Below are 20,141 nucleotides of genomic sequence, written 5' to 3'. Positions count from 1 at the left end.
CATTAAAAAAGCGCTGCAGAAACGCTATAAACGCACAAGGCAAAGCAAATACCGATTACGTTGGTTCTATTACCTTTGTGTACAGCTCTGACGCTGCCATACTGGTGGAGCTGTCGTGTCCTTTTTCCATGAATCTCAGCAGCTCGATTTGAACATCAGTAGTTCGCCGCTCCGTTTTTTCCTCGCAGTTAATAAAAGTCCCTCCAGGTTTTAGGCTACTCTCTTTTTAGTGTACAACACCTAGCGCCATCATACCTAGAAAACCTCAATATTTTGGCATCTCTCGGAGCATTGTGGGAATTGATGATGGATAAAATGATTCAGTAAAACGCGGTTGTTGCCATGGGCTCGGAAACATGGCTAAACAGCGCTCCGCTGTGGCCAAGAGGCGACATCGCTGGTTAGAAGCCTGCTTGTCAGATCCCTTTGCAAAACGTTAAGTCTGTTTACTATATGAGCCAAACGGAAGCAAACAGAACGAAACGGGGAGGAACCTACCTCAATTTGTTCAACAGAAACTCATGTTCGAAGCCAAACGTTTTCCGTTTGGATTGCAACAGACTAAACTTTTTTCAACAGAATCCGACTAATGAATACAACCCTGGTTGCCATGTGCCATAGGCCTGATAATTTAGCCCTCTTCGTCCCAAATGGGACATAAAACTGCAACAATCTTCTTCTACTAGGGTCTGTCAGTCTTCGGCCAGAGCTTGCGTGTTTTAAGTGGGAGATAAATCCAGATTATTTATATACATTTTGATCTTGGTGCTTCAGCTCTGCTGGTGTCATCCCTCATCTAATACTAACTGGCCTCTACATTTTCATACAGAATTCCTTTGTATACAATCCTTCATAGATTGTATGACCTGTCAATGCATGGAGTCAGTCATCAAACACCCAACAGCCATTTGTGCAAAACTATTTTATTTACAAAACAAAATGGCACAAAGTGACAGGGGGGGTTGTGGATGGGGGCAGTCATATACACACACCTTAACTATTCAGTCCTTCAGCTTCAGACCCTTGATGACCACACCCCCATTAGTGGATTGGCCTGTGCATATATACAGTAGAGCACTATATAGGGAATAGGGTGTGACTGAGATCTGTAAAGATATGTTGGCCAAAGGGGGTAGGTGTGTATGAGGGAGTGTGTGTGAGAGAAAGAAGGAGAGTGGGAATGAGTGTGTATATGTGAGAGAGTTGGGGTGTAGAGGAGTGTGTCTGTGTGTGAGAGATGAATGAGTGTGTGTGAGGCCAAAACATTTGGAGCTAAATGAAGATGTCTTTAGCACCCCGGTCACATCATCCAGCTGTTACATCTACATTCACCACTGGAGGCTGCTGAGGGGAGGACGGCTCATAATGGATGGAACAGAGTAAAGGGAATGGCATCAAACACATGAAAACCATGTGTTTGATACCATTCTACTCCAGCCATTACCACAAGCACATCCTCCCCAACTAAAGGGGCCACCAAAAACCTGTGACATTCACCCCTCCCTCTGGTCTGAAACCAGAGGTTACAAATAGGGTCAAGAGTTTTTCCTGGTCAGGAGGTTTCATGGGGCCATACATGTTGGTGCTTTTCCATTGAGACTTACTCACACTAGTGGGTCATCAGTGTTTTAATGTAAAGCTCGAGTGTAATCAGGAGGTTGATGCTAAAGACTTGGGGCAGGCAGAATCAACAACCTCCATATCATTCTTGACAGTAGCTTTGTGAGAAGGTGTTAAAGTTCATAGTTAGCCATGGGCTGGGCTTGGCTCCAAGTCAGAACAGGTCCACTGGAGCCATGGCCCAGTGAGACACGGGTGCCGACCCGGGTAGATGGAAACAGAAAAGTCTGAGTATTTTGGTAAAACACTGGGGTAAATCCTCATTGGAAACTCACCAATAGTGCACTACTTTTGACTAGAGTCCTATGTGGCAGTGGGTGTAATGTAGTTCACTACACAGAAAGAAGGGTATGATTGGAGATTCCCTATAAAATGCACTACTTCTCACCACCAGAGCCCCTTTGGACCCTGTTTAAAAGTGGTGCACTATGTAATGAATTAGGTTGCCATTTGTGACAAAAAGGTAGCCTTTAAAACAGAACAGCAGCAGTGAGAGGTTCTGGCCAGTCATTATCAAGGTTATATTCAATCACTCAAGCACATTAGAGCATAATTTAGATGACGACATAACACCAACGTGTTTGGTAAATCATAATATTCTATGTTAAAACATTCTAAAAGGCTGACTTCAGCCTCACTCCTCTCCAACACAACTAGAAATATTTACACAATCAGCTAACAGGACTGGAGACGACATTCAATCCTCTGGACCAGAGACCGTCTGCCTGTCCCAAATGGATCACTATGCCCTATGTAGTTTAACCGTTTTGGGCCAGATGGACAAAGGGCAGCCACATAGGGCACTGGTTGATAGTAGTGTACTGCATAGGGAATAGTGTGCCATTTCAGACTCTCTGTGGCTCCGGTCTGGGCCCTCCTCCCTCCTATGTTACAGACTCTCCGGGTGTGCATCCAAAATGGCACGCTATTCCCTAAATACACAAGTGTACAAAACATTATGAACACCTGCTCTTTCCATGATAGACTGATCAGGTGAATGCTATGATTCCTTATTGATGTCACTTGTTAAATCCAATTCAAATCAGTGTAGATGAATGATTAGAGACCGGTTAAAGAAGGATTGTGGAGACTTGAGACAGATTCTGTATGTGTGCCATTCAGAGGGAGACAGATTTAGGTGCCTTTGATCGGGATATGGTAGTAGGTGCCAGTTTGAGTGTGTCAAGAACTGCAACACTGCTGGATTTGTCACATTCAACAGTTTCCTGTGTGTCTCAATAATGGTTCACCACCCAAAAGATATCCAGCCAACTTGACAACTGTGAGAAGCATTGGAGTCAACATGAGCCAGCATCCCTGTGGAACGCTTTCGACACCTTGTAGAGTCCATGCCCCAACAAATTGAGGCTGTTCTGAGGGCAAAGGGGGTGCAACTCAATATTAGGAAAGTGTTCCTAATGTTTTGTACACTGTACTTTTGACCAGGGCCCATATAGGGGATAGGGTGTCATCTGGGACACAGAGTTGTGGTCATCTTTAAAGTCTCCTCCTGTAGTGGAGTCATCCCAGTCCTCCCTCTCTCCCCCTTCTACACATCCTCATCCTTGCTTTCAGTGTATTTTTACATGAGAATAGAAAATAAACAAGAACAGAGGGGAGGAAGAGCAGGAAGAAGAGGGAGCCATAACAGAGTGGAAGGTGAGGGGAAGCAGAGAGGACTGGGTGAAGAGGATGAGGGACAGAACCAGGGACAGAACCAGGGACAGGCGGTTAGAGGTGTGTGCCAGTTTGCTGGCCACCGGGGAAGGGTCTCGCTGGGGCAGAAGTAGATGGGGGAGAGGTAGTGAGACAGGAACAGGTGTAGCAGGGTGATTGTTAGGAGTATTGACAGGGTTAGAGACAGGACAGTGTGTGTATCAGCCGGCCAGTTTGCTGGCCACCAGGGAAGGTTTCCTCTGAGGCAGGTCCTGAGGTGTGGGGATATGGTCTCCTGTGATCTCTCCTCCTCCGCTCTTCTCTGACGTGGCTGCAGGAAGCTGCTTGTTCTTCACCTTGGCCTTGGCCATGTTGTAGTCCCCAGAGTCAAAATACTTTTGCTGCAGAGAGAGAATGTTCAACTTAAAACAAGCTGTATTTAAAAAAAAATACATAGTCTAATTGATGCTGAGAGAGAGAACACAACTGTGGGCTTGTGGAGATAGGTTAGGAGAGAAGGTAGGGCAGTAGGTAGGGCTGTGGACTCACCCCCTTGGTCAGGCGTTTGCGTAGCAGGTCGGAGCCTCCAGGTTTGTGCCCCAGGTTTGGGTAGCGAGCCTTCAACTTGGCCTCCTCAACCTTCTCTGGACTGGTCACCTTGTCGTCCATCTCCTGAAACCCAAACAACAATTGAAAGCTTTTCTGTGGCGCAGCTGGCTAAAGGCATTGTCAAGCGTGCGGTCACGTGTTTGCAAGGCATTGTGCCCAGGGTTCGAGCCATTGTACGGACAATGTACCCAAAGCTATGCTAAGCAAGCACACTGTGGTCTGTCACATCATCTCCTGAAAACACCTGCACAACACATACGCCACCCACATGGACAACACATGCGGAGGGAGCAGGGCTGTTACTACTGGTAGGGAAGTCAAGCTTTCAGCCTGCTGTACAGATCCTATGGACGCTCTAGTCTAGAGCGCCTGGTTAAATTGTGCTAAAAACTGCAACGCTGCTGGGTTTTCACACCCAACTGTTTGCCCATGTGAATTAAGAATGGTCCACCACACAAATGACATCCAGCCAACTTGACAACTGTGGGAAGCATTGGAGTCAACATGGGCCACCATCCCTGTGGAATGCTTTCCACACCTTGTAGTCCATACCCCAACGAATTGAGGCTGTTATGAGGGCAAAAGGGGGTGCGACTCAATTTTTGTAAGGTGTTCCTAATGTTCTCACAGATAGTCACAGAGACGTCAGGTTGTCATCTAATTGACAAACTCTGCAAAAAAAAAGAAACGTCCCTTTTTCAGGACCCTGTCTTTCAAAGATAATTCATAAAAATCCAAATAACTTCACAGATCTTCATTATAAAGGGTTTGAAACACCGTTTCCCATGCTTGTTCAATAAACCATAAACAATTAATGAACATGGAGCTGTGGAACGGTCGTTAAGACACTAACAGCTTACAGACGGTAGGCAATCATGGTCACAGTTATGAAAACTTAGGACACTAAAAAGAGGCCTTTCTACGGACTCTGAAAAACACCAAAAGAAAGATGCCCAGGGTCCCTGCTCATCTGCGTGAACGTGCCTTAGGCATGCTACAAGGAGGCATGAGGACTGCAGATGTGGCCAGGGCAATAAATTGCAATGTCCGTACTGTGAGACACCTAAGACAGCGCTACAGGGAGACAGGACGGACACCTGATCGTCCTCGCAGTGGCAGACCACGTGTAACAACACCTGCACAGGATCGGTACAGCTGATCACCACACCTGCGGGACAGGTACAGGATGGCAACAACAACTGCCTGAGTTACACCAGGAATGCACAACCCCTCCATCAGTGCTCAGACTGTCCACAGTACACTGAGAGATGCTGGACTTGTAGCCAACAACGTCACCTATGGGCACAAACCCACTGTCGCAGGACTGGCAAAAAGTGCTCTTCACTGACGAGTCGCGGGCTTCGTCTCACCAGGGGCGATGGTCAGATTTGGGTTTATCATCGAAGGGCTGAGCATTACACTGAGGCCTGTACTCTGGCGAGGGATCGATGTGGAGGGTTGGTCATGGTCTGGGGCGGTGTGTCACAGCATCATTGGACTGAGCTTGTTGTCATTGCAGGCAATCTCAACGCTGTGCGTTACAGGGAAGACATCCTCCTCCCTCATGTGGTACCTTTCCTGTAGGCTCATCCTGAAATGACCCTCCAGCATAACAATACCACCAGCCATACTGCTCGTTCTGTGCATGGTTTCCTTCAAAACATGAATATCAGTGTTCTGCCATGGCCAGCGAAGAGTCCGGATCTCAATCCCATTAAGCAAGACTGGGACCTGTTGGAAATGTCCAGGAACTTGCAGGTGCCTTGGTGGAAGAGTGGGGTAACATCTCACAGCAAGAACTGGCAAATCTGGTGCAGTCCATGAGGAGGAGATGCACTGCAGTACTTAATGCAGCTGGTGGCCACACCAGATACTGACTGTCAATTTGACCCCCCCCCCCCCCTTTGTTCAGGGACACATTATTCAATTTCTGTTAGTCACATGTCTGTGGAACTTGTTCAGTTTATGTATCAGTTGTTGAATCTTGATATGTTCATACAAATATTAACACATGTTAAGTTTGCTGAAAATAAACGCAGTTGACAGTGAGAGGACATTTCTTTTTTTTTTGCTGAGTTTAGCTAGTTAGCTACCTAGCTAAGGACAAAACAACCACTGGCCTACTGTACAGCGAGGGGCGAGTCACTGTTGACAGACAGCCAGACTGCCTTCTTTAGAGTAGACACAGTGGTCAAGCCAATGAAAGCAACATAACTTCACTAACGTTCGATGGCTTTGATGGTGGTGGGCAGTAAGTCATATCACTTGTTGGTTAATGTGGTTAAAACTAGCTGGTTAATGTGCCAATGATGTTTGTTAGCAAGCTGCTAAAATAGACACAAACCGACATATTTAACGTTAACTCGTTAGGTCAATATCCAACAAGCAAGTCAATTAACTAACGTTGGTTATTACTTCAGGAAAAACAACAATTGGGGTATTTGTTCTGCTTGTACTTAATAAATAATCATGACTTGATTAGTTAACGTTGTGGGCAGCTAACGTTAACTGTCGAAGCTAGCTACCGCGTTGATATCCGACCTTAGTTAACGATAGCTTAATATCGAAAATCCCTGCTAGCTACGACTGCAAATAGTTATGGAAAACAACTTGATGTGATACCACTTGGCATTTATTAAGCAAACTGGTATTGTTGATAATCAAGGTTTGCTAGTTAGAAAGGATTAAGGCTAACGACGTTACAGTAGCTAATGTTAGCTAAAAACCTGCCATATCATATGATAGTGTGCATTGCAGTGCAGCTTGACTGTCGTTGGTTAGCAAGTGGTTGTGTTTAAGGCAAATAAACGTACATTCTGGTCATTCACCACCGTCGTCTTTGTCCCCTCAATTTCCTCCGACATTTCAATGTAACCTCGATCCCTGGCAAAGTCGAGAAGTAAACACAATCTGAACTAAATCCTTGCCCTGGCTTCCTCTCCCCATACGAATCCGTCCGACCGTTAACTATCAGCCCGCACAAATATGTCTGCCCGATCTGACGTCATTCTTCAGCAGAGGCGCGCTCATCCATCTTCCTCTAAAAACTGTCGCTTGATATTTGAGCAAGACAAAAGTAGAGCCTTTTGTTGAGCATCAACTTTACTCGACTTAATTCATGCAACCGATATTCACCACAAAAAAAATTTGACATCAAATTTGAAGTGGTGTTTCCCAGTATATTGCATGATGGTAAATGTCGTTTTCTTGCTGTAATGATAATGGACTGCATCAGAAGGCTTTGGTCATCAAGTCCAATGTCATGAAATAAGCTAAATTATACACATTCTTCCTTTGATGGACCATGATCCATAGGTTATATTGAAGGCCAGTGATTGTGGGGGAACTGCCAGAGCTGAACCAGTGACTCTGTGGTTATGGAGCGTGGCCACCACCTGTGCCATGACCTCTTGGCAGTTGAAGCCTGCAGCAGTAGGCCTACACTAAGAAAGAAGGGTCAGGTTACATATATTAGTGATTTTCAGACAGAAAAAGTGTTATTTAATTGACAAGGATTTGAATGTGGCTCCTCAGTGTGTATTTTGTCTTCTCCACAGGCCACTTGATCATGTACATCTGACCCCAGGACCAACCTGCTATGACCAATGAGGACTTACAGTCATTTTATACCACTGTAGAAATACTGACTCATTTTCATATCATCTTTATCATATGTATAAGGACATGATATGTTTTACATCAGTCGACATGACATGGACCTCAGTTGTTCCAAAACACTCAAAATAAAAGGCACACAGACACAATGCAGCTTTCAAGATTGCTTTAAGATATATTTTCAGATCTGAGTTAATGTCAAAAATACACATTATGATTTACAGAGTTTTGCACTAGATCCTAATGCTGAGGATGATAGATGTCACATAAGCAGTAACTGAAATATTCATTTAAATATTAAATAACTGATGGTAAACAAAGAAAATTATGTAAACACTAAACACTACATGTTACTCTCTATTGCAACACTTTAAAGATTTGTTTTTGTAACAGTACAAAAAAAACTGAATATTACTCCTTTTGATTTCCAGTCGTGGAAATATACAGTGCGCTTTTTCAATGTCGTCTTGTAATTTTCTCAGTCTCTTGATTGCTTGTTCTGGTCAGTCAGTGGTCCATGGTCGCTAACGTGTTTTTGATGTGTGTTTTAGCATGTCTTTAATACATTTTCTACATGTATAAGTACGTGTTTGAGCGTCACAGAAAACAGCAGGGTTCTGTAGGGCCAGGAGTTGTTCATGGTCAGCAAAATCTCCAGGCCTTAGGTATCTGGGACGAAGCCTGTCTGGACTGTTCCACACGAGAACGCTCTGAGCCCAGCTCTCTGGGTGTGCGTGTATACGTCAGTGTAGTTAGAGGAGTGTGTGTGTGTGTCAGTGCAGATAGAGGAGTGTGTGTGTGTGTGTCAGTGCAGATAGAGGAGTGTGTGTGTGTGTGTGTGTGTCAGCAGCGCGGGGAGAAGGCTGGGTCAGCTGGGGACTCTGTGTAGGACTTGAGTTCGTAGGCCGCTCCACTGTCTACCTCCATAGACTTCCTACTGAAAAGCAGTCTGATATCCCTGTGGAGGTACACTTTACCTGACCTGGAGGTCTGGAACCTGGATTGGGGGGGAGGTGTGAAGAAAGAGCTAGATTAGTGCCAGTACAATGTTTTCCTGTTCAGTTTGGTCTTCTGTCCAGTCTTGACTAACAGGGCATCTATTTGACTGACAGGTGAGATGTGATTGACAGGTCAGCTGAGCCAGGCGTCTTTCTTACCTCAGGTGAATGAGGTAGCGCAGGATGCGTTCCTGGCCGAGGGAGAGGGCTTTCCTGCTGCTGCCGGGTGTGTGTGTGTTGTCTGGGCTGCTGTGTTTGTGTGAATGTGTGCTGTCCCGTCGAACGGGGACAGAAAAGGTCCTCTGACGGAGGAAGGTCTGGTGGCCGGCAGGCATGGCTCTCAGGTCATACACCACCACAAACATCTTCACCACCGTCTTATTGGGGTTAAATAAGGTCTGGGAGAGAGAGAGGGCAAGAGAGAGAGAGCGAGAGAGAGAGAGAGAGAGAGGGCAAGAGAGAGAGAGAGAGAGAGGGCAAGAGAGAGAGAGAGAGAGAGAGAGAGGGCAAGAGAGAGAGAGAGAGAGAGAGAGAGAGGGCAGAGAGAGAGAGAGAGAGAGAGGGCAAGAGAGAAAAAGAGGAGCAAGAGAGAGAAAAGAGAGAGAGAGAGATAGAGGGCAAGAGAGAGAGAGAGAGAGAGAGGGAGGGCAAGAGAGAGAGAGAGAGGGAGAGAGAGGGCAGGAGAGAGAGAAAGTGGGCGGGAGAGAGGGCAGGAGAGAGAGAAAGTGGGCGGGAGAGAGCGAGAGAGAGGGCAGGAGAGAGAGAGAAAGTGGGTGGGAGAGAGAGAGAGAGCAGAGGAGAGAGAGAAAGTGGGCGGGAGAGAGGAAAAGAGAAGGGGTTAACACACTACAGTAGTGTACTTCTCTCTGTCCCCACTTAAGGTCTCCCTCTCCTAACTCTGCTGGAACGGGAGCATCTTTCCTTTGTTCTCTCTGTCTGGAGTTATTATGTCAGCAACAGTGACACGCATGCACACACATTTAAACAAAAGTCTTCCATGTGTATAATCCACAGAGAGAAAATCTGTCCTCACCACTTGAATGGTTCCTGATGGAGGGACGCGGTAGCCCCGTTTACCCAAAGTCTCCAGGTTGATGACTCCCTGTAGCAAAAACAACACACACTATTAATATTGATCTGCACTGTGAGCAGTAAGTGTGTGCATATATATATATATATATATATATATTATATATAACAGAAATATAAAACACAACATGTAAAGTGTTTTACCCCATGTTCCATGAGCTGAAATAAAATAATTCAGAAATTTTCCAGACACAGAAAGCTAATTTCTCTCAAATCTTGCGCACAAATTTGTGTACATCCCTGTTAGTGAGCATTTCTCCTTTTCCATGATAATCCATTCACCTGACATGTGTGGCATATCAAGAAGCTGATTAAAAATAATGATTATTACACAGGTGGACCTTGTGCTGGGGACAATAAAAGGCCACTAAAATGTGCAGTTTTGTCACACAACACAATGCCACAGATGTCTGACTGCAGGAATGTCCACCAGAGCTGCTGCCAGAGAATTAAAAATGAATTTCGCTCCCATAAGCCTCCTCCAACGTCATTTTAGAGAATTTGGCAGTAAGTCCAACCGGCCTCACAACCACAGACTATGTGTATGGTGGTTGTGTAGGTGAGCGGTTTGCTGATGTCAATGTTGTGAACAGTGTGCCCCATGGTGGTGGGGTTATGGTATGGACAGACATAAGCGACCGACAACGAACACAATTGGATGTTATCAATGGCAAATTTGAATGCACAGAGATATCATGACGAGATCCTGAGACTTATTGTTGTGCCATTCATCTCATGTTTCAGCATGATAATGCACGGCCCCATGTCGCAAGGATCTGTACACAACTCCTGGAAGCTGAAAATGTCCCAGTTCTTCCATGGCCTGCATACTCACCAGACATGTCACCCATCGAGCATGTTTGGGAGGCTCTGGATCAACGTGTACAAGAGCGTGTTCCAGTTCCCGCCAATATCCAGCACCTTTGCACAACCATTGTAGAGGTGTGGGACAACATTCCACAGGCCACAATCAACGGCCTGATTAACTCTATGTGAAGGAGATGTGTCGCTGCATGAGGCAAATGGTGGTCACACCAGATACTGACTGCTTTTTCAGTCATGTGAAAACCATAGTGTAGGGCCTAATTCATTTATTTCAATTGACTGATTACCTTATATGAACTGTAGCTCAGTAAAATCTTTTAAATTGTTGCATTTATATTTTTGTTCAGGGTATATAAAAGTGTGTGGGGGATATATATAATATGTCTGTGTATGTACTGTAGGTTTGTCTCACCATGTATGGCGAGGGTGCGTTGTCGTCAGAGACGCTGTAGAAGGAAACGTCAACGGGGAAGGTCATGTGACTGGGGCAGAAGGTTCCGGAAGCACCCACCTCGGCCATGAAACCCTCCACCGACCCCAACGGCTCCAGGCGGTAGTTCAACACACACTCCTGTAACATACATATGCTTTAGGTCATACAATGCATGTACACTTATGTGACGTGAGTGAGTGAGTGAGTGAGTGAGTGAGTGAGTGAGTGAGTGAGTGAGGTACCTCAAAGTTGCCCAGTAGACTGAGGCTGGCAGGTGGAGCACTGGCACTGAACAGCGGCTGAGGTTCTTCTGACTCCTCCACTCTCTTCACACACACCCTTCACAACAGAACACACAGAGAGGGTTAAAAACGTGTTCACACACACATTGGTGGATTGATTCATTTGTTGAATCATGAGAATTAGAGATGGCTTGCAGACCCTGCAGCCCTCGGATGATTTGGACATGCACGAAATATGCTAATATCAGTCCCATGACTTGAATGGGATTTGTGCCACAAATGCTAAAATATTACTATTTGGAAACAGTGCCAGGAAAGCTAAACCCAAGCATGGATTGCTGTCATGCAGTCTAAATCTGAATTTATGATTCAACATGACTAATACTGTATATTCAAACACTATCAAACCTTAATCAGCTATGTATGTCGAAGCATCATCCCCGGTCAAACGGACCTCTAATCCCTAATCCACACAGTAACCCAGCGGCCAGATCAGAGCAGAGAGGGCCTCTGACTGTAGAGCTGTGTACAGCTGCCATTTTGAGTTGAGCCTCAGTGTCAGGCCAGTAGCAACAGTACTAGCAATACAGCCGCCAGAACAGCAGGTGGCAGTGTGAGGACAGGACAGGGCTACAGTACAGTACAGGCCTGGACTGACTGAACACTGATGTCTAGTAAGAACATAATCTCACCTACCAGTCAGCTTGCTCTCTATTGAACCTCTAAGTGGTAGCAATTGAGTTTGAGGACAAGGTTATTAAGGACCTAAATCTGACCATGGATCTACGTTGTGTACATGATGAGTCTAAATCAAATCAGACTTTATTGGTCACATACACATGGTTAGCAGATGTTAAATGTGAGAGTAGCGAAATGCTTGTGCTTCTAGTTCTGACAGTGCAGTAATATCTAACAAGTAATCTAACAAATTCCCAGCGACTACCTTATACACACAAATGTAAAGGGATGGAATAAGAATATGTACATATAAATATATGGATGAGCGATGGCCGTGCGGCTTAGGCAAGATGCAGTAGATGGTATAGAGTACAGTGTATACATATAAGATGAGTAATGTAGGATGTGTAAACATGATTAAAATGGTGTTATTTAAAGTGACTAATGATACCTTTATTGAATCCATTTATTAAAGTGGCCAGAGATTTGAGTCTGTATGTTGACAGCAGCCTCTCTATGTTAATGATGGGTGTTTAACAGTCTGATGGCTTTGAGATAGAAGCTGTTTTTCAGTCTCTCGGTCCCAACTTTGTTGCACCTGTATTGACCTCGCCTTCTGGATGATAGCGGGGTGAACAGGCCGTGGCTCGGGTGGTTTATGTTCTTGATGATCTTTTTGTCCTTCCTGTGAAATTGGGTGCTTTAGGTGTCCTGGAGGGCAGGTAGTTTGCTCCCGGTGATGCGTTGTGCAGACCGCACTAACCTCTGCAGTTGCCATACCAGGCGGTGATACAGCCTGACAGGATGCTCTCGATTGTGCATCTGTAAAAGTTTGTGAATGTTTTAGGTGACCAGCCACATTTTTTCAACCTCCTGAGGTTGAAGAGGCACTGTTGCACCTCCTTCACCATGCTGTCTTGTGTGGCTGGACCATTTCAGTTTGTCTGTGATGTGTACGCCGAGGAACTTAAAACTTCCCACCTTCTCCACTACTGTCCCTTCGATGTGGATGGGGGGGCTGCTCCCTCTGCTGTTTCCTGAAGTCCATGATCATCTCTTTTGTTTTGTTGACATTGAGTGTGAGGTTACTTTCCTGACACCACACTCCGAGGGCCCTCACCACCTCTCTGTAGGCCGTCTCGTTGTTGTTGGTAATCAAGCCTACCACTGTAGTGTCGTCTGCAAACGTGATGATTGAGTTGGAGGCGTGCATGGCCACGCAGTCATGGGTGAACAGGGAGTACAGGAGAGGGCTGAGAATGCACCCTCGTGGGGCCCCAGTGTTGAGGATCAGCGGGGTGGAGATGTTGTTACCTACCCTCACCACCTGGGGGCAGCCCGTCGGAAAGTCCAGGACCCAGTTGCACAGGGCGGGTTCGAGACTAGAGGTCGACCGATTATGATTTTTCAACACCGATACCGATTATTGGAGGACCCAAAAAAAGCCGATACGAATAATCGGCTGATTTTTGAAATTTTCTTTGTAATACTGACAATTACAACAATACTGAATGAACACTTATTTTAACTTAATATAAAACATAAATAAAATCAATTTAGCCTCAAGTAAATAATGAAATATGTTCAATTTGGTTTAAATAATGCAAAAACAAAGAAAGTAAAAGTGCAATATGTGCTATGTAAGAAAGCTAACATTTCAGTTCCTTGCTCAGAACATCATGAGAACATATGAAAGATGGTGGTTCCTTTTAACATGAGTCTTCAATATTCCCAGGTAAGAAGTTTTAGGTTGTAGTTATAATAGGAATTATACGACTATTTCCCTCTATACCATTAGTATTTCCTTAACCTTTGACTATTGGATGTTCTTATAGGCACTTTAGTATTGCCAGTGTAACAGTATAGCTTCCGTCCCTCTCCTCGCTCCTCCCTGGGCTCGAACCAGCAACACAACGACAACAGCCACCATCGAAGCAGCGTTACCCATGCAGAGCAAGGGGAACAACTGCTAGAAGGCTCAGAGCGAGTGACGTTTGAAACACTATTAGCGCGCGCTAACTAGCTAGCCATTTCACTTCGGTTACACCAGCCTCATCTCGGGAGTTGATAGGCTTGAAGTCATAAACAGTGCAATGTTTGACGCACAACGAAGGGCTGCTGGCAAAACGCACAAATGTGCTGTTTGAATTAATGTTTACACGCCTGCTTCTGCCTACCACCACTCAGTCAGATACTTGTATGCTCAGTCAGATTATATGCAACGCAGGACACGCTAGACAATATCTAGTAATATCATCAACCATGTGTAGTTAACTAGTGATTATGATTGATTGTTTTTTATAAGATAAGTTTAATGCTAGCTAGCAACTTACCTTGGCTTACTGCATTCGCGTAACAGGAAGTCTCCTTGTGGAGTGCAACGAGAGAGAGGCAGGTCATTATTGCGTTGGACTAGTTAACTGTAAGGTTGCAAGATTGGATCCCCCGAGATGACAAGGTGAAAATCTGTCGTTCTGCCCCTGAACGAGGCAGTTAACCCACCATTCCTAGGCAGTCATTGAAAATAAGAATGTGTTCTTAACTGACTTGCCTAGTTAAATAAAGGTATATATAAAAAATAAAAATGAAAATCGGCACCCAAAAATACAGATTTCCGATTGTTATGGAAACTTGAAATCGGCCCTAATTAATCGGCCATTCCGATTAATCGGTCGACCTCTAGTCGAGATCCAAGGTCTTGAGCTTAATGACGAGTTTGGAGGGTACTATGATGTTGAATGCTGAGCTGTAGTCAATGAACAGCATTCTTACATAGGTATTCCTCTTGTCCAGATAGGATAGGGCAGTGTGCAGTGTGGTTGAGATTGGGTCGTCTGTGGACCTATTGGGGAGGTAAGCAAATTGGAGTGGGTCTAGGTTGTTAGGTAGGGTGGAGGTGATATGGTCCTTGACTAGTCTCTCAAAGCACTTCATGATGACAGAAGTGAGTGCTTTGGGGCGATAGTCGTTTAGCTCAGTTACCTTCGCTTTCTTGGGAACAGAAACACTGGTGGCTCTCTTGAAGCATGTGGGGACAGCAGACTGGGATAGAGATTGATTGAATATGTCCGTAAACACACCAGCCAGCTGGTCTGCGCATGCTCGTGGATGTGGCTAGGGATGCCGTCTGGGCCGACAGCCTTGCGAGGGTTAACACGTTTCAATGTTTTACTCATGTTGGCCACGGTGAAGGAGAGCCCACAGGCTTTGGTAGCGGGCCGTGTCAGTGGCACTGTATTGACCTCAAAGCGAGAAAAGAAGTTGTTTAATTTGTCTGGGCACAAGACGTTGTTGTCCGCGACGGTGCTGACATGACCCTGCCTCATACGTCTTGTGTTTGAGCCGTTGAATTGCGACTACTGTCTCTGTACTGACGCTTTGCTTGTTTGTTTGATTGCCTTGCAGAGGGAATAACTACACTGCTTGTATTCGGTCATGTTTCCAGTCGTCTTGCCATGATTAATAGCGGTGGTTCGCGGCGATTTTAGTTTTGTGCGAATGCTGCTATCAATCCACGGTTTCTGGTTAGGGAAGGTTTTAATAGTCACAGTGGGAACAACATCACCGATGCACTTGCTAATAAACTTGCTCACCGAGTCAGCGTATACAAACGTCAATGTTGTTGTTTGGGGCTACCCGGAACATATCCCAGTCTAAATGTGTGTATGATGTGTGAGTTAGAGATCAGTACCTCTTCCCTGCGGTCCAGGGCAGTCCTTTACAGCTGGTCAGAGAAGAGTCCAGGTCAAAGTAACCAGTCTGAGTTCTCCTCTGAGGAACCTGAGAGAGACAACACACACATTTAATAATACAACACACACAACTGTACACAAAACTTTATTGACAACATATACATCAAAACACCCAATTTAAACACTATAGCATGACAGCACACACAAGTATATAATAATAATAACAACAACAACAACAACAAGCACCACATGAAACACACACACAACTTTAAAATGATTCCATTGTTATGAACAACCTAGTCAGCATCAACAGGAGTTTAGTCAGAGTATTCATACTATTGAGGAGAAGATGAGTCATGTGGCTCCACACTCTGTGTGTGTGCGTGTCTTACAGGGCTGGAGAGCAGGGGCAGACCGGTACAGGGGTGGAAGGCCTTGGTGAGGGTGGAGTCCAGTAAGTGACGGTTGTGTTTCCTCCGACTGTTACATGGTCTCAGGGGCGAGGGAGAACGCTACGGGGAAGAAGAAAAACACACACTGGCTTTAATACAGCAATTCTCAACAACCATTTTAGACAAATGCCAAATACACTATGTCAAAGATCCTTTCTCAAAATGTCTTTGTACTGTTAATCAACATTTTCCAAAAGTGGTAATATCCTCTTTCACATAGGCAGGTTATTTAATTGAAGTTTCTTTGTGTTGGACAAAACAAGCCACATGGATGACAGTGTGATGTGATTTTCTAATCAGGTGTGCTTGTCTATAGGGACACTCACCAGGACATTGTTGGTCTCTGTGCCAGGGTATGTGGTAGCAGGACTGGGGGGGCTGGAGGACTTGGAACCTGGAGGGGGCTGGTTCTCATCCTGGAGACTAGAGGGCTGGGTTCGAGGGCTGCCCTGAGTCCGTGAGGGTGGAGTTCGAGAGACTGTCTGGGTCTGGTTGTGAGACTGAGTCAGAGGTTTCATGTGGTTCTGGATGAGAGCAGTGGTCTGGGTGTGGGTGAGCTTGGTGGTCAAGGTCTGTGCAGTAGTCTGGGTCAGGGTGGTGGTCTGGGTCACTGTCAGGGTCTGGATGGTCCTCAGGATGTTGTCTTTAGGAGAGGAGGGTCTGGGCTCCTCTTGGGGGCGGTTGGGGTGTAAACTCTTTGAGGTCTTGGCCCTGGGACTCTTGGGGCTGAGTAGTGGAGAGGCCTGAGACTGGGGCTGGGGTAGAGGCCGTGGGATGACTAGAGGAGAAGACTGGGGCTGGGGTAGAGGCCGTGGGATGACTAGAGGAGAAGACTGGGGCTGGGGTAGAGGCCGTGGGATGACTAGAGGAGAAGACTGGGGCTGGGGTAGAGGCCGTGGGATGACTAGAGAAGAAGACTGGGGCAGGATTTGGAGTCGGGGGCTGACCTGAGGGTCTTCAAGTGTTGAACAGCCGTTCTGGGCTCTGATTGGACTGTTTGTCTCTGGAGGAGCACCAGCTCTGTCTGTGCTAGCAGGTGTGTGTGAGGGAGTGTGTGTGTCATGGCTGGGTGTGTAGCCATTGCAGTGGCCACTGCTATGACTGTAGCCACCTCTGTGTGTGGTGTGTGTGTCAGTGCACAGCGTGTGTGTGCTGTGTGTATGTGGTTTGTGTAGCGGGCTGCTGCTGCGGCTGTGTGTTGGGGACAGAAAGGGGACAGACAGTCTGTCCTGAATCAGTCTGGTAATGTCCTGAACAGCATGAGACAAGAGACTACGGTCTCTCTCTCGCTGTCGGTCTCTCAATGCCTCTCTGTCTCTTTGTGTCTCCAGGTCTCTCAGTGTCTCCCTGACTCTGTCTCTGAGTCTCTCTCCATCTCTGTCCTCTGGGAGTCTCAGTCTGCGGCAGGCAACAGGTTTCGGGGACAGCGTCTCCCTGATAATAGCTGCTGTGTCGCCAATGGGCGTGTCGAAAGGGGAGGGTGGGGTGTCCTCAGTAGGCGGAGCTCCCTCTGGCTCTTTGGTCTTGCTGAGCGTGGTGTTGCCAAGGTAACTGCTCCGGACAGGGGTCTTGGTGGGGGTGTCGGGGGTGAAGAGGGCAGGGGGGAGATGGGGGCGGTCGGGTCGCAGAAGTTGAGGCGCTGAGCAATGCGGGCGATGACTTCCTGTCTCTCCTGGAGCAGCGAGCCAATCAGAGGATTGGTCTCAGAGGAGGTTCTGGGGGAGGGGCACCGCGGGGGCTCTGCCAAAGAATAAGTCTTAAAGGCCCGGAGGGCTTCAGAGCCACGCCCCTTGGAGCACTCGGCCCCGTTGACGGCCTTCCCATAATCCTCGGTGGTGTGTGTGATGTCATCGGAGGGGTCTGAGGTGAGGGCATAGAGCCACCTGACAGTCTTTCCCCCGGGGGGGAGGGGCAGGGTGGAGGACAGCTTCCTGTGGGGGTGGGGGGAGGGCCGTGGGGAGAGGGGGAGGTGGTAGGGGGATGAGGTCTGCCCCTTATTGACCTGGGGGAGGTCTGATCCATTCTGGCTAGAATGACCATGGCTGTCTGTGGGGTCCAGGCCTCTCTTACTGGGCAGGGGGAGACTGGGAGGACTGGGGAAGGGGAGGCCAGAGAAAGGCAGAGCCGCTCTGTTGTGGCTCTCTTTAGAGTTGTGGCTCCTCTCGTACAGAGGCGGGTTAGGGTTCAGGCCTGGGTTAAGGCTAGGTGTCTTGCTGTAGAGGTTAGGGCTGAGGTTGGGCTTAAGGCTGGGGGTCCTGCTGTAGAGTGGGGCCAGGGTCAGGCCGGTGTGTATGCTACAGGCCAGGGTGGGGTAGGTGGGCTGACGGGGAGTGACTGGACCCTGAGCCTCAGGGCAACACTCTGAGACACGTTAGGGACAGGGAACAGGTGCTCCGCTGGGGGCTGGGAGAACTGACAGACACACTCCTCATCTGCTGCACTGATCCTGTGGGACAGAAACACGCAGGCTTATAACTTGTGATCACATCAAATTATTTTGTTCATTTTGGAAAGTATTTTATGATCAACATTAAGTAACGATATAGAAAATAATGGGGAAGTCGTTAAGAGGTTCTTAGTGTATTCTTGTGTGTGTTACCTGTAGAGGAAGGTGTGTGTGTGTGTGTATTACCTATACAGGATGTTTCGGGGTACAATGCCGTGAGAAGCACTGAGCCAGGCACTGAGCTGGGAGAAGAAGACGTAGGAACGAACAGCCAACAGCAGAGTCTTCTCCTCTATAAACCGATCACCGCTCCTAGGGAGAGACAGGGGGGAGGAGAGAGAATCAGGCCTTTACTTGGCTAAGGAAATTAGCATTAGCAACGATGCCAATGCCAATTTTTTTCATGGTCAGTCTTCGAAATATACAACATAGAAAGAGTGGGAGGCCCCGGTGCACAATACCAGTCTCAAGGCGACTCCGAGATACTGGCCTTCTAGGCAGAGTTGAAAAGAAAAAGCCATATCTCAGACTGGCCAATAAAAAGAAAAGATTAAGATGGGCAAAAACACAGACACTGGGCAGAGGAACTCTGTCTAGAAGGACAGCATCTTGTAGTCTCCTCTTCACTGTTGAGACTGGTTTTTGCGGGTACTATTTAATGAAGCTGCCAGTTGAGGACTTGTGAGGCGTCTGTTTGTCAAACTAGACACTCTAATGTACTTGTCCTCTTGGTCAGTTGTGCACCGGGGACTCCAACTCCTCATTCTATTCTGGTTAAAGCCAGTTTGCGCTGTTCTGTGAAGGGAGTAGTACACAGCATTGTACCACAGAGTTGTACCAGATCTTCAGTTTCTTGGCAATTTCTCACATGGAATAGCCTTGATTTCTCAGAACAAGAATAGACTGACGAGTTTCAGAAAAGAAAGTTCTTATTTCTGGCCATTTTGAGCCTGTAATCGAACTCACAAATGCTGATGCTCCAGATACTCGACTAGTCTTAAGAAGGCCAGTTTTATTGTTTCTTTAATCAGAACAGTTTTCATCTGTGCTAACATAATTGCAAACGGGTTTTCTAATGATCAATTAGCCTTCTAAAATTATAAACTTGGATTAGCTAACACAACGTGCCATTGGAACACAGGACTGATGGTTGCTGATAAATGGGCCTCTGTACGCCTATGTAGATATTCCATTAAAAAAAAAAAATCTGTAATTTCCAATAGTTACAATAGTCATTTTACAACATTAACAATATCTACACTGTATTTCTGATCAATTTGATGTTATTTTAATGGACAAATTTTTTTTGCTTTTCTTTCAAAAACAAGGACTTTTCTAAGTGACCCCAAACTTTTGAACGGTAGTGTATATACAAGTTCTGTTTGATACGGCGGCAAAGTGGAATATTCCAGTTTTTGCATGTGCCACTAGCTCAACCTAATCCTGACAAAAAGTGTGTGTCGTGTGTACATACTGTTGTGGTACACACTGCAGGATGTGTGTGTACATACTGTCGTGGTACATGCTGCAGTGTGTGTACATACTGTCGTGGTACAAACTGCATTGTGTGTGTGTGTGTGCATATTGTTGTGGTACAGGCTGCAGGGTGTGTGTGTGTACATACTGTTGTGGTACAGGCTGCAGGGTGTGTGTGTATATTGTAGTGGTGCAGGCTGCAGGGTGTGTGTGTATATTGTAGTGGTGCAGGCTGCAGTGTGTGTGTGTGTGTGTAGGCTGCAGGGTGTGTGTGTGTACATACTGTTGTGGTATAGGCTGCAGTGTGTGT

At 46.4% G+C, this 20,141-nt stretch overlaps 2 protein-coding genes and 1 long non-coding RNA gene across 3 annotated transcripts in view; 1 reads left to right on the top strand and 2 right to left on the bottom strand.

Moving 5' to 3' along the window:
- Positions 1-906: 906 nt before the first annotated feature.
- LOC135551566 (cAMP-regulated phosphoprotein 19-like) lies at positions 907-6,880 on the bottom strand. The gene is made up of 3 exons (XM_064982775.1): positions 6,699-6,880; positions 3,826-3,948; positions 907-3,677 (listed from the first exon to the last, which is right to left on the bottom strand). Exons 1-3 carry the CDS (start codon positions 6,747-6,749, stop codon positions 3,498-3,500), a joined length of 354 nt encoding a protein of 117 aa, XP_064838847.1. The 5' UTR covers positions 6,750-6,880; the 3' UTR covers positions 907-3,497.
- Positions 6,027-7,633, top strand: LOC135551577 (uncharacterized). Its single transcript, XR_010457330.1, has 3 exons — positions 6,027-6,136; positions 7,201-7,341; positions 7,443-7,633. It is a non-coding gene; the product is annotated as an uncharacterized LOC135551577 (long non-coding RNA).
- An 18-nt stretch (positions 7,634-7,651) lies between these two features.
- The window catches only part of LOC135551555 (atos homolog protein A-like), a 36,074-nt gene continuing 23,584 nt past the window's right edge, over positions 7,652-20,141 (bottom strand). Inside the window, 11 exon segments of the mRNA XM_064982766.1 lie at positions 7,652-8,497; positions 8,658-8,896; positions 9,532-9,600; positions 10,825-10,983; positions 11,088-11,184; positions 15,457-15,545; positions 15,850-15,969; positions 16,236-17,518; positions 17,521-18,240; positions 18,243-18,355; positions 18,542-18,667. Coding sequence (XP_064838838.1) covers positions 8,344-8,497; positions 8,658-8,896; positions 9,532-9,600; positions 10,825-10,983; positions 11,088-11,184; positions 15,457-15,545; positions 15,850-15,969; positions 16,236-17,518; positions 17,521-18,240; positions 18,243-18,355; positions 18,542-18,667 — 3,169 coding nt within the window. The 3' untranslated portion in view covers positions 7,652-8,343.

The sequence above is a fragment of the Oncorhynchus masou genome, chromosome 1 (assembly GCF_036934945.1).
Source record: "Oncorhynchus masou masou isolate Uvic2021 chromosome 1, UVic_Omas_1.1, whole genome shotgun sequence".
Taxonomy (NCBI): Eukaryota; Metazoa; Chordata; class Actinopteri; order Salmoniformes; family Salmonidae; genus Oncorhynchus; species Oncorhynchus masou.
Note: the sequence above shows the minus strand (reverse complement) of the source record. Positions and strands in the feature narration are given on the sequence as shown.